General features: G+C 43.0%; 1 protein-coding gene across 4 annotated transcripts in view; it reads right to left on the bottom strand.

Moving 5' to 3' along the window:
• Nucleotides 1-14,557, bottom strand: part of TRIM33 (tripartite motif containing 33) — an 89,006-nt gene that overhangs the window by 7,635 nt on the left and 66,814 nt on the right. For all 4 annotated transcript variants that reach the window (XM_089514363.1, XM_089514365.1, XM_089514364.1 and 1 more), the window contains exons 14-15: nt 4,476-4,635; nt 1,653-1,999 (exon numbers count right to left, since the gene is read on the bottom strand). In XM_089514363.1, coding sequence (XP_089370489.1) covers nt 1,653-1,999; nt 4,476-4,635 — 507 coding nt within the window. The remainder of the gene's footprint in view (nt 1-1,652; nt 2,000-4,475; nt 4,636-14,557) is intronic.

Below are 14,557 nucleotides of genomic sequence, written 5' to 3'. Positions count from 1 at the left end.
CAAAGTAGTCTTGTGCAAAAAAGACAAAGTGAACCAGCAGCCTTTAGGACCCTGATGAGGATATAGGATTGCATGAAACTTCTCTTTTCAGGTTCCCTTAAAACCAATGCACAGCCTCGCTGATCGCTTCATGTGGTGGTGTTCCCCACCTACTTGCACAAGCTCACTCCCATAGCGAGATCTTTTGCTAACAGTGGCAGTGGTTGTTGGGACACTCTTGCAAGGCTTGGGCACAGGGCAACGCTTCTGTGGCTGAAAACGGTGCCATTGTGGGACAAACTGACTGACTGAAGCCAGGACTCTTAGACCATGTGGTGCTGGGGTAGAAGCAGTGGCAAAAGGGAGCTTTCAAATTAGGGGCTCTGGTTAAGCTTTGTCGGGATATGGCTGGGCGGTTGGAACTGTGTGCCTGATCCTGCTTTCTTTTGTCAGATAGGCCAAGAGAAGGGATGGCAGGGGAAACAACCGGGGGGGGGGGGGGGGCTGTGACTTGAATATGTGTGGGGAAGGTACATCTCTGGGGAAGGAGGGAGGTAAGTATTTAGAGTCAATTTTTGGAAAGTGTCTTTTAACTCTGAGTGACTCCTTTAGGTACAATTCCCCCCTCCCCCATCTACGCCAGTCTCCAGTTGAGAGCAGGAAGGATTGAGGTGAGTCCTTCTTCACCAGCGAGAAGGTTCTCTCTTTGCACCTGGTCTCCTTGGGAGCAGCAGCTGAACAGCTGGTTAAGCAGTGCTCAAGAAGACTCTCATCCATGCCAGCCTTGTGGCAAAAGCCAGTGCAGATGAGAAGCTTCTTGGCCACTGCTTGATGAGCTGCTCAGTCACTGCTCCCTTTGCATCCTTGCACCTTAGGAGTAGCAACAAGGCAGTTGGCTGAACGGGACACAACTGAGAAGCTTCTTGCCCATACTGGCCTTGTGGCAAAGGCCTGTGCAGCAAGAGGCTTCTCAGTTGCTACTCAACCATCTGCTCAGTCCCTGGTGGCTTTGTACTGTGTCATCTTGGGAGCAACAACCAAGCAGCTGGCTGAGCAGCGAACAAGAAGTCTCTTGTCCATGCCAGCCTTACTGCAAAGGCTGGTGTGTGTGTGTGTGGTGGGGTTCTCAGTTGCTGCTTAACTGGCTGTTTGGTCACTGCTCCCTTTGCATTCTGTCATCCTGGTGCAGCAACTGATCAGCTGGCCGGCCAGCCTTCCTTCTACTGTAAGGCAGGCATGGGCAAAAGGGAGGAGCAGGCCTAGGCTGCTGTTGCTACTGTATTCAAATAAGAGATGGAGGCAGTAATAACTTTGGAGCAGCTGAGGTAGGCACTGCTGACCAGCTGACTTCTGAACAAAGTGGGGATGGCAGGGGCAGTGAGAGGGCAGGCCCCATTCCTCCCCGTCCTGGGATTGGTGTTTTTTGGGAGGGGACTAGGGTTATTACTGAAGAGGAAAGGCATGGTATTGGGGACCACTGCACTAAAGTCATTATTTCCTACAAAATGACATAGTTTTTGCCTGTCAGGAATACAAACTATACTGACAATATAGTTTAAATGGTCTGATAGTAGTTGGGTGCTACCATTACTCCTCCTTATTGTGAACAGGCATATAGAATAAAATCATTACCATACTGTTACAGTGTATAAAACACTGCTATATTTCCTCACCTTGGAAAGCTGAGGAGAGTAGGTACATGACAAGTGAGGTGGAAAACCTTTGGGCACTTTTCACAACATAGCAAGTCTCCCCCATTTTGACACACAGCACACCAGTCCTCATTAGGATCATCATCTTTGTTGTTGCCTTCTCCTCCAGTCCTAGCTGATCGGTGCATAAGACTACGCACTGGAGACTTTCCATTTACAAGACCATGTCCAGATTGCTTGCAGCTTTCACTTAAGTCTGCTGGTTCGGTTTTTACATGGTTTTCTATGCTTCCCAGTGCTTCCAACTCACTTTCCAAATGCAAGCTTGTAGACAGTGGTGGTGTCAAGCTGCTCTCAGGACTGCTAAGCTAAAGTAAAGGTACAAGATTGAAAGTTCAGAAAAATGTTTTCAGATGGGAAATCTCTGCCTCCTCCTCCTCACCTTTCTTACCTTCAGGTCCTTGCTTCTCAGTTATTGTCCATGAAAAGACAGATAACCAAGGCCTTTCCACCTTTGGCTCTGCAGACATACAGTTTTGTTCTGTCAAAATCTGATAGTTTTATACTTCCCCCATAGCAAGCTAGTATCCATTAACATTCTTTATTTGAATTTGTGTTTTTAAGTTTTAATTATTTTCTGTTGGCTCCCTTAAACTCTGCTGAGGAAAAATTAAAGAAACTAAATACAAGAACATGAAGCATCATAAGATTCTTAACCTGCTTCTGCAACAGTATGAAAAGTACCTGGGTGCAGACCCATTTATTTATCTCAACTGTCTGAGATGAAAACTCTAACAAAGCCTCTTAGTATACACAATGGGTATAAAAGGCACATCATATGAAATAATAACCACGAATATGAGAATGAGTAAGGGATAAAATGCTTTGGCTGTGTGTGCTTGTCTATGCTCACGCCCCCATCTCATGTCATCTTATGGGGATCTTATTAATTCCACAGGGTTTTCTTAGGCAAGGGATACTCAGAGGTGGTTTTTCCTGTTCCTTTCTATTCTTACAGCACCTGGTATTCATTGGTGGTCTCCCATCCAACTACTATCCAGGGCTGACCCAGCTTAGCTTCCAAGATCAAACAGGATCTGTTGCCTTCAGATTATTTAGGCCCTATCCTTTGGTCATAATGTGGACCGGATAGGAAAGCTGGACTCATTGCTAGGAAATGAGCTGCCTATCTTTCAAGCACAAACACTGAGTGGGATACAGACTCAGTCAAATATATCCAGTGAAATCAGAGGGACTTATGTTAGTGACAACTACCGTATATACTCGACTATAAGTCGAGAAATTTATGCCTGAAAATTGCCCCAAAAATCTTGGGTAGACTTATAGAAGGGTCAACGCAGCAATAGTGATTAGAAAGGTCCTAGAGCAAGCAAGCCTGACACCTCAATCTCCATTGAATTCCTCCCCTTCCAGTCCATTTGCAAGTTTTTCCATTTTATCGCAAAAAATCCCCTTTAAAAAGCACTTGCCTGGTCCCCTTTGCAAGGCTTCCCTTCTCTGGTCCCCTTTGCAAGGCTTCCCTTCCGTGGTCCCCTTTGCAAGGCTTCCCTTCCCTGGCCCCCTTTGCAAGGCTTTCCTTCCCTCGTCCCCTTTACAAGGCTTCCCTTCCCTGGCCCCCTTTGCAAGGCTTTCCTTCCCTGGTCCCCTTTACAAGGCTTTCCTTCCCTGGTCCCCTTTGCAAGGCTTTCCTTCCCTGGTCCCCTTTGGAAGGCTTCCCTTCCCTGGTCCCCTTTGCATCCTACGGGGAAAACTCCCAATTGAAAAGCACTTGCCTGGTCCCTCTGCATCCTATGAGGTAACTCCCCATTGAAAAGCACTTGCCTAGTCCCTTTGCAAGCCTTTGCATCCTATGGGGAAAAACTCCCCATTGAAAAGCACTTGCCTGGTCCCTTTGCATCCTATGAGGTAACTCCCCATTGGAAAGCACTTGCCTGCCTGGTCCCTTTGCAAGCCTTTGCATCTTATGGGGAAATCTCTCCATTGAAAAGCACTTGCTTGGTCCCTTTGCATCCTACGAAGATAACTCCCCATTAAAAGCACTTGCTTGGTCCCTTTGCATCCTAGGGGGGAAATTCCCCATTGAAAAACATTTGCCTGGTCTGTTTTACAAGCCTTTGCTTCCTGTGGAAACCAATCTCCATTTAAATCACTTGCTTCCTAGAGGTCCAGAGGAGACGGAGGAACGAAAGTGGTATTTCCCCCTTTCCATCCTTCCTTATGGCCCCCTAAGTTTTACCCTTGACTTACCCACGGGTCATATCAAAATCCAGGATTTTGACCCTGAAACCTTCTCTCGACTTATACATGAGGTCGACTTATACACGAGTATATACGGTAATTTGTCCTAGTGATTTCAGTCAGTTTGCTCTAAGGTCAACCAAGTCTAAACAGAATTCAACATGGATATCCCTTTTCAAGTAACATATCCTAAGTAATGGATGAACTCAATGAAAACAAAGCACTCCAGTGAGGTGGGATGTGAAGTATTTCCAGTACTGTAAGTGTGCTCTGTGGAATTCTAATTCTACAGAATACCCATCCTTAAATGGAAAGAACTGCTCATATTTATTGCTGAGATGCCACAGACTTCAGCTTGCACAAGAGGATGCATCTATTTGAAAACAGCTTCAAAGCAACAAACAACAAAGAGAAGAGAATGTTAATTTTAAAGGATTCTCCTCAACATGCTTGAAACTACCTAAAACTGGCTATTGACAAGACTGTACATTCATTTTATTTCTTCAGAGAAACATAAATCTCTACCATTTTCCTTGCTGCATAGTGAACACACACTAATGGTGCAATATACAAATAGATCTTTACCATGCAGGCACTCCTCCTGCCATCCTCTGTTTTTTCTTGCTTTACTGGTCCTGAGAAACTGCACACCTCTTCTTCGGCGCCAGGCTCTTGCTTAACTTTCACATGGTCAGGCTTGAAACTAATATTGTTCTTCTCAACAGTTCTACCAGAAGAGCCACAGCTGGAAAATACATAATTTCAGTAAGATTAATTTTCTTCAAAATACCCCTCAGCAAGAATTTTGAAAATCAAAAACACTGCTCAAAGCTTGTTGTTAGTACAGCAGAAATCATTCTAAATAAATGTTTAGTATCTTATATAAATTGTATCTATATAAATTCAGTATGATTTATCCTTATCATGAAATCTATGCGCTATTCAAATTTCAGATAAATAAGTGAGTGCCGTTTAAATAATCTAGCCAAAGGTGTAAGGGCTATCGACGAGGGGAAGAGATGATGAAATATGCCTTACAGATTTTATTCTGGAGACCAATATTATTTCAAAAATTGAAATGTTCTCATCAATATATCATTTGGTTGTTTGGGTTTTGTATGAAAGTCAGAAATTACTAACTTCTAAAAGTCTGGTGATGAAGAACATTTCTTTGAAAATGCCTGATTTATTCTTTCTTATCAAATGTCTCTAATTGATGTTCAATATTTAAGATTCTTACACATGTAGGAACACACCAAAAAGCTAGATACGCTGCATTAAGATCTGAGAGAAAGTCATGTATACAGTTCCACATAGTTTTAATTTACAGATTATGATTTACGCACGCACATTTTCCAGTTCAGATGTAACAATGAAAAATTACCACACTGGCTATGGCACATTCGTTGCAAACTAAACCTATCTTTCTAAACTGGAAGTGATTAACAGTGACTGACTTTATTTGGTGATAACAAGGAATGAATGCAGGATGTAGATGTACAGTTCAAGGAAACTGGATATTGGGTCAAATGTCTAATCACCAAAATGTGGTATATCTGTGAGGAAAGGAAAAGGAAATACAACTCAAGAAATCAGATTACATAATCAGAAGCAGAAGATGGAAAAGCTCAATTCTTCTGCAAAAACAAGTCCAGGAGAACACTGTGGCACAGACCACAAACTGAGGATGACAAAAAATAGAGTAACGCTAAAGAAATACACCAAATCAATCACTGTGCCAAAATTGAACCTGAAGAACATTCCTATAGAAGTTAAAGAACATATAAAGAAAAGATGTGTGCTACCTGATTGATAAGAAACCAGAAAAACTCTGAACTGAAATCACTGTCAAAGAGGAATGCAAAAAGATATTATTTCTAGCCAAAAACAAAGAAAAGGATTACTGGATGATACTTCAAATGGTTAAAGACAGATGAAAAGCAAAAGTAAAAGGTGACAGAAACGAATCCTTAATACATCAATTCTTGTGCATCAGTAACTATTGTAATAGTGCAAAGAAATAGAAGATAATGAAAAAGGTAGAACAAGAGAACCTTTGCACAAGATCTGAGAAATTAAGAGGAAATTCAAACTGAGTAGGGATGTGAAGTCGAAGGCTTTCATGGCTGGCATCCATAGTTTTTTTTTTTTTTTTTTTTGGGGGGGGGGGGGGGCTGTTGCGCTATGTGGTCATGTTCTGGAAGAGTTTATTACTGACATTTCACCAGCCTCTGTGACTGGCATGGAAGTGAGTGGAGTATATATATACTGTGTGACTGAGAGAAAGTGATTTATTCATTTTATTTATTTATTTATTTATTTATTTATAATAATAATAACAACAACATTTTATTTCTATACCGCTATTCCAAGGATCACAGCGGTGTACAGCAGAATAAATACAGTTAAAACATCACAAGCCCACACCCCCAACAACATTACAAGAATGATAATAAAAACAATAACAAGCAACAAACATCCATACAAGTGGCTGTGTAGAATGGAATACAACAAAACATTGTGAAGGGGAAGAGCATGACAACAAGGCTCACGGGGGGAAAGCCTGGCGGAATAAATAAGTCTTCAGATTCTTCTTAAAGACATCAAGGGAGGTGGAAGTACAGAGCTCATTGGGGAGGGAGTTCCAGAGCTGTGGGGCTACAACAGAAAAGGCCCTCTGAAATGTAACATATCTAGCATCTGGAACTCTTAAAAGATGTTTCTCACCCGATCTGAGAGTGCAGGGCAGATTATATGGGGAGAGGCAGTCCTCCAAGTACCCTGGGTCCAAGCCATTTAGGGCTTTATAGGTGACAACCAACACCTTGTATTTGGCCCGGAAGCGAATAGGCAGCCAATGAAGATCTTTTAGGACTGGTGTTATATGGCTGGCCCTGGAACATCCAGTAACCAGTCTAGCAGCCATATTCTGCACTAATTGAAGCTTCCAGGTTTGGTACAAGGGTTGCCCCATGTAAAGCGCATTACAGAAATCTAATCGAGAGGTTACCAGAGTGTGTAACACGGTTTCAAGGTCCCTCCGGCCCAGGAAGGGTCGCAGTTGGCGTATCAGCCGAAGCTGATAGCAGGTGCTCCTGACCGTCACATCCACCTGAGCAGTAAGGTGGAGCGACGAGTCCAGGAGCACCCCCAAACTGCAAAAAGAGTCCTTCACAGGGAGCGTGACCCCGTTTAGGACAGGTGGGACAATTTCCTTACCCCAGGCCAGGAGAGCCAATCGCCAGTACCTCCGTTTTCTCTGGATTCAGGCTGAGTCTGTTTTCCCTCATCCAGCCCATTACCGACTCCAAGCAAGCATTAAGAGGAGAGATGCCATCCCTAGTTACTACATCAGTCAGAGACACAGAGAAGACTATTTGGGTGTCATCAGCGTACTGATAACACCACGCCCCGTGTCTCCGGATGATCTCTCCCAGCGGCTTCATGTAAATGTTAAATAGCATAGGGGACAAAATCGCTCCCTGAGGGACCCCAGATGTAAGGGCCCTCCTATCAGAGCGACAGTCCCCCAGCTCCACCATCTGGAATCTGCCCGAGAGGTAGGAATGGAACCACTGCAAAGCAGAGCCCCCGATACCCAACTCCCTCAGGCGATCCAGAAGGATACCATGGTCGATGGTATCAAAGGCCGCTGAGCTGTCCAAGAGCACTAACAGGGACACGCTCCCCCTGTCCATACCCAGACGGAGATCATCAACTAAGGCGACCATAGCAGTCTCAACTCCATAGCCCGCCCGGAAGCTGGTTTGAAATGGGTCCAGATAATCCGTCTCATCCAAGATCCCTCGAAGCTGAAAGGCAACTGCCCTCTCAATCACCTTCCCTAAAAATGGTAACAGTGAGACAGGCTGGTAATTGTTCCGAATTAGGGGGTCAAGGGAGGGCTTTTTCAACAAAGGTTTAACAATGGCCGTCTTCAAAGTTGATGGAAACTGCCCATCCCTGAAAGATGTATTAATGATACAGTGTAACATATCGGTTACAACCGTTCCCCCTTGAGCTGTCAACCATGAGGGGCAGGGATCGAGAGAGCAAGTCGTCTTCCTAACGCTTAGAAGAATCATGTCCACATCCTCAGTACAGACAGACTCAAAGTGATCCAGTTTAATCAAGTCCACGGAAGCTCCGAATACCTCTACTCTAGATCCTGAACTAATAATGGAGTCAAGATCAGCCCTTATCCGAGAGGTTTTATCCGCGAAGAAGTTGTTAAACCCGTCGCAGCAGGCTTTAGATGGTTCCAGAATAGGGTTCAGGGGAGGAGGGAGTTGAGTAAGCTCCCTCACTACCCTGAACAGCTCTGCCGGACGCAACTCCGCGGACGCGATACATGCAGAAAAGAACAAGTTCTTTTTTTAAAAAAATTTATTAAGAATAAAGTATAACAATCTATAAAGAATAAAGAATAAGGAAAAGAAAGAAGAATAGAAACCCTAAAACAACATATATCTACACTAAACAATAGAAATACATATCAACATTATAACATACACACATATATTTACATAAGATCATCGATATCACTGTCCTTCTAGTTATACTTCCTTTACATTTGGATATTTACCGCATATTGTAAATTACTTATTTACTCCATATATACAACCTATAGTAATAATACATTCTCATGGTGATATACAAATTACACAGTTTAGAATCAACCGTAACTATTATTCAATTGTATATTTTACCCTTTTCCTCAAATGTTTTTAGAACACTCCATTCTTTTTCAAAACTTTCTTTAGATTTTCCCTTTAATAAAGCAGACAATATATCCATACTTCTGGCTTCATAAATTCTAATCAGCCATTCTTCGATAGATGGGTTATCTGGGTTATTTTCCAATATTGTGCAAACAATATTCTTGCGCACGTAACCATATATAGAATGATTCTATTCAATTTTACATTTTTTACGTTATGAGTCATATTCAGTAAAAATAAGTGTGGTTCAAAAGGAATACATATTTCAAGAGTACTTTCCATTGCTGCATGAATCATTTGCCAATAACCTTTAGCTTTGGAGCATGACCACCACATATGATAAAAATTACCCTCAGGCTTACTACATTTCCAGCATTTAATACTGCCTGTTTTATATATTTGGTGGATTTTTTGAGGAGTTAAATACCACCTATACAACATTTTCAAGTAGTTTTCTTTATAGTTTTGGCACAACGTAAATTTGTTGGTTTCTTTCCATGATTTTTCCCATTCTTCTATAGTAATGGTCTTATTGATGTCCTGTGCCCATCTTATCATGCTGTGTTTAATGGCTTCATTTTCAAGATCTCTTGCTTTTAGTAACTTATAATATTTAGCTATATGTTTTCCTTGCTGATCCATCATTATTTTATCAATTCCATTTTTATCTAAAGTCACACCAGTTGTTTCCTTATCTATCTTGAATCGACTTTTTATTTGATTATATAAGAACCAATCTTGCATCTCCCCTTTCTCATTGATTTCTTCCATTTCTTTCATAGTATATTTTCCTTCTGGTGTTTTGTTTATTAAGTCACTGTATCTTAACCATTGTCAATCTTTACCTTTTGTTCTTCTATAATATGCTTCCTGTATAGATATCCATGATGGAATATGTCTATAAAATTGATGTTTCACCTTATACCACACTTTAAGGAGGGATCTTCTTATCATATGATGATTAAATATATTGTTAGCTTTAGGTTTTATATACCACATATATGCATGGATTCCTAAGCACAAATCAGAACTTTCTAGATTCAATAAATTTTCATCCCTCAAACTAATCCATTCTTCTAGCCAGTTAAGACATGCAGAGTAGTAGTATAACTTAAAATTTGGTAAATTACAACCTCCCTTTAATTTTTCCTCTGTTAGAAGTTTCCATTTTATACGCGCTTTTTTGCCCTCCCAGACAAAACTAGACAAATCTTTCTGCCATAAAACAAAGTATTTATCATTTGAGATAATTGGGATATTACTAAATAGGTATAACATTCGTGGTAAAATATTCATTTTAATTACGGCAAACCTCCCCAAAAAAGACAAATTATATTTAGTCCATTTTGTTAGATCTTTTTTAATTTCCGACCATATTTTTATATAATAATTCTTGAATAATTAAATGTTTCTCTTTGTAAAGTAAATTCCCAGGTATTTAACTTTAGTTTCAATAGAGTATCCTGATAATTTTTTAAGCTCTTTGTCTTCCTCTTTTGAAAGATTTTTAGTGAGGATTGTTGTTTTCTCAGAATTTATTTTGAATCCAGCTAAGGAACCAAATTCTTGGATCGTTTGGATCAAATACTTAATACTCTTACATGGTTCATCTAGAAAAATCACAATATCATCTGCAAACATTTTGAGTTTGCATTCAGTATTCTTAATTTTGATTCCCTCAATTAAGTCATCTTCTCTTATTTTGTTAGCCAAAACTTCTAATGTTAGTATAAATAATAAGGGAGAGAGAGGACATCCTTGTCTCGTACCCCTTCTAATCTTAAAATTCTTAGATTAGAAAATAACAAGTTCTTCGCTGCGATTATCGCCACTCCGTAGTCCTCCAAAAGAAAGTCCAGGAGTGTCTTGTCGGCTAAGTTCTGATGTCTCCGCCATTTGCGCTCTAGCCGTCGCAGAACCCGCTTCCTGGCCCGAAGATCTTCCGTATACCAAGGCCGTTTTTTGGAAGCAGGCCTGAGAGGACGCCTGGGAGCGATACTGTATATAGCCCTGGTGAGATCAGTGTCCCAGATGGTAGTCAGGGCATCAACAAAGTCGCTGTCAATTCCAACCATAAACCCCTCTAAGGCTTCTTGGAACCTTTTGGGTTCCATCAGCCTTCGAGGGTGGACCATCCGAATAGGTCCGCCACCCCCGGGAGGGATCTGGGTAGAAGCCTTGATATTAGCCTCGACCAGGAAATGGTCCGTCCATGACAGGGAAGAGACGTTAGTAACCTCTGCCCACGGAATCTCCATATCCATACAGAAGAGAACATCAAGTGTATTACCAGCCGAATGCGTGGGCCCTGAGACTAATTGAGATAGGCCCATGGCAGTCATGGTAGCCATGAATTCCCAAGCCACACCAGTTGGGCTGTGATTGGCCTCGAAAGGGATGTTGAGGTCCCCCAGGACAAGAAGCCTGGGGGACTCCAGCATCAGTTCCGAGACCAACTGTGTCAGCTCGGCCAGGGAGTCTGTTAGCGCACGGGGTGGCAAGTAGACTAACAAAATCCCCAAGCTGTCCTTGTCCTTCAGGGTCACGTAAATACACTCGATGTAATCCATCTGACGCAGATGGTTCCTGGTCAACGAAAGGGTGTTCTTATAGATCAAGGCACCCCCCCCCCCCGCCCACCTAACCTGCACTGGTCCTTAACTGAGTACCCAGCTGGGAGGGCCTGAGCCCACACTGCCTCACTTTCAGGCCCGAGCCAGGTCTCAGTAATGCATGCCAGGTCACAACACTTTCCCTCCAACAAGTCATACAAGATGTGGGTCTTGTTCTTTACGGACCTGGCATTGCACAGGTGCAGAGACAGGGTTGGTGGTACAGTTGGACTGACCCACAGATCTCTTTGGCTAGGAGAGGATGGAAGGAGGGATAGATATTACGCATCGATCCCGCCTTCCCTTCCGATACAATTCCGCTCTCCTACCGCTATATCTCCCCCTGCCCCACACTACTCTAATAGGAGCTCCATACGAAACAGAACAATTCACCATCCCCTCGCCTAGCTGTCCATTATCCATGGCCCAATAGTCCCCACACAGCAATGTAACAAGGCTGCAGCAGAGGAAGACAACCCTACACGTCATTCCTTTGCTGCGCACACAACCACTCAGGACCACTCAGGACCTGCCCCCAAGCCCTCCTGCGATGGTGCGCAGGTACACAGGTGCGCAGCTGCAAAGAGAGTCCGTTGGCTGCCAAATCCCTGGGCAAAATGCGCAGCTATGCAAGTCCTTCGCTGCCCAAGGAGGAGCCCGGCAACAGCAACAGGAGCAGTCTCCTTCCCCTCAGGCCGGCGGATGGCAGTTATGGGGGGCGGAGTCTCCTTCCCCTCAGGCCGGCGGATGGCAGTTATGGGGGGCGGAGTCTCCTTCCCCTCAGGCCGGTGGATGGCATGTTAATCTGTGTGTTGGGCTGTTGTTGAATGGCAAGGCCACAGGGTGTCTATTCCCAGTAGACAATGAATCACTAATTAAATAGACACCCCGAGGCCTTGCCACATAGCCCAAAAAAATCCCACAAAAACTATGAGTCCTGGGATGTTATACAGTCAACAGGGGAACACATTATATGACCATGTTAAAATAAAAAATATAGTGGAAGCAATACAAAAAGGAACTGTTTAAATTAGATAAAACAATGATAGATTCTTTCAAGGAAGACTTTACAACAAAGACTTTTACAGTGTACAGAGTGAGAAATGCCAGGCATCAGCTAATGATCATATTGCAAACACACATTGGATAATGGAACACACACCAAGGAATTTCAGAAAGAAATCAACCTGTGCTTTTGTCAAGGAAATGCAACATGGGACATGCAGTTATAGAAATAAAATATGTATGTGACAGTCAGAATGACTAAGCATGAACAATTAAGAAATCACACAGGTGTAAAGGATGATATAATTTAGAAGTCTTGGGAGCCAAGGACAAAATTAAGGAATGTACATTGGTAACACCTGAGACTTGTTACTTGTACAAGGTGATCAGATGATGTTCATGGGTTGGACTTGAGTATGGGATGAACAAAAGTCAACCGATCATTGTAAATGTACACACCCACTGGGTGGTAATTGTCTAGTGGGTGGTAACAAACATTTGCTATAATAATTGCCAGTTTTGCTAATGTAACTTGTGGAGTATTGGTAGAGTGTAGAGATATTGTGGATTGTTGGGCATATAGAGATAGTAACTGTATATAGTAGAATAAAGTAGATCTTTTATCTAAGACTACTGAGTTGTGTTGGTGTCTTGAGTGAAGATACAAGAACCAGCAGAATCCTGATGGTGTTTGGAGACATCTGAAGAAGAAGAGTGAGAAGGCTTGGAGAAGATTGTCAGGGTCTTCAGCCTATTCTCAGAAAACTCTGCTGCTTTGGGAGAAAGCAATAACCACTGACCAAAGCTGGTCAGCTCAGCTTCATTAACAAGGTGGTGAGTTACAGCCTGAGGTGTAGAGCAACAACTCCCATCATCCCTGACAGCTTTATATATTATTTTGATTGTATACATCATGAGAAATTATGGTGTACTCTAAAAGAAACAGGTATACCACAACATTGTCCTGATGCATAACCTATACTCTGGACAAGAGACTATTATACAAAAAAAATACGGACACTATGGTGCCCCATTGGTAAGGGGGTCAGAAAAGACTGTTTTCATCACCTTGTCTCTTTAATTTGCATGCAGAATATATCATACAGAAAGCAAGATTCAAGGAAAGAGGCATGAAAATGGAGAAAAAGAACATTAACAATTCCAGATATACAAATACAGTCCGCCCTCATTATACGCGAGGGTTTGGTTCCAGGATCCACCATGTATAAAAAAACGCATATGCTCAAGTCCTCATTTAAATTTACCTTCACTTGATGTCAGCGAGGCTGAGAAGCACTCTCCTGGCAGGGGAGAGGCTTTGGGGAAGAGCTCTAGCACCAGGGAAACATTCTCTCTTCCTCCTCTGCAATGTGGCTCAGGAGAGGAAGTTGGGGCTGCTCCCAGGAAACAGGAAGAAGGGAGGCTTGGGGCTTGGAGCTTGCCTCTCCTTGAGTCCGTCGGCTTACTGAAATCCCCCAGCTCCCTTCCCCATAGGAATCAATCCAAAAATGGAGTTTAAAGAAAGCAGAGGAGAGTCCTATGAGTCTACAACTGGGGGGGGGGGGGGGGCGGCAGGGGTTGCTTGGCTATAGGGATGCTCTGCAATCTCTCTCTCTCCCCATCCTTCTCCCTTCCCCATAGGAATCAATCCAAAAACGGAGTTTAAAGGAAGCAGAGGAGAGCCCTATGGGTCTGCATCTGGGGGGGCAGGGGTTGCTTGGCTATGGGGATGCCCTGCGATCTCTCTCTCCCCATCCTTCTCCCTTCCCCATAGGAATCAATCCAAAAACAGAGTTTAAAGGAAGCAGAGGAGAGCCCTATGGGTCTGCATCTGGGGGGGCAGGGGTTGTTTTGCTATGGGAATGCTCTGCAATCTCTCTCTCTCCATCTTCCTCCCTTCCCCATAGGAATCAATCCAAAAACGTATGGCCATGTGTCAGAGATGCATTGATTAAGATTTCCTGCATGGGGTTGGACTGGATGGTTCTTGTGGCCTCTTCTGATTCTATGGGAAAGGAATTTCTATGGGGAAGGAAGGAGGATGGAGAGAGAGAGAGGGAGATTGTAGGGCATCCTCATAGCAAAGCAACCCCTGCCCCCCCAGATGCAGACCCCCAGGGCTCTCCTCTGCTTCCTTTAACCTCCGTTTTTGGATTGATTCCTTCCTTTCAGTCCGCGTATGCTCAAATCAGCATATACCAAATCCTCATATAATGTGGGCGGACTGTAATACCGTATTACTTGCAGAAAATATAAAATTCTTGGAATAGCTATTAATGAATGGTAGGGAATAAAATCCAAAAGAAAGGTTACAGCTAAACATTAAGAA

Source organism: Sceloporus occidentalis, unplaced genomic scaffold, assembly GCF_023333645.1.
Source record: "Sceloporus occidentalis isolate IW3139 unplaced genomic scaffold, rSceOcc1.0.p SCAF_3, whole genome shotgun sequence".
Taxonomy (NCBI): domain Eukaryota; kingdom Metazoa; phylum Chordata; class Lepidosauria; order Squamata; family Phrynosomatidae; genus Sceloporus; species Sceloporus occidentalis.
This window is presented reverse-complemented; position numbering and strand designations above follow the sequence as displayed.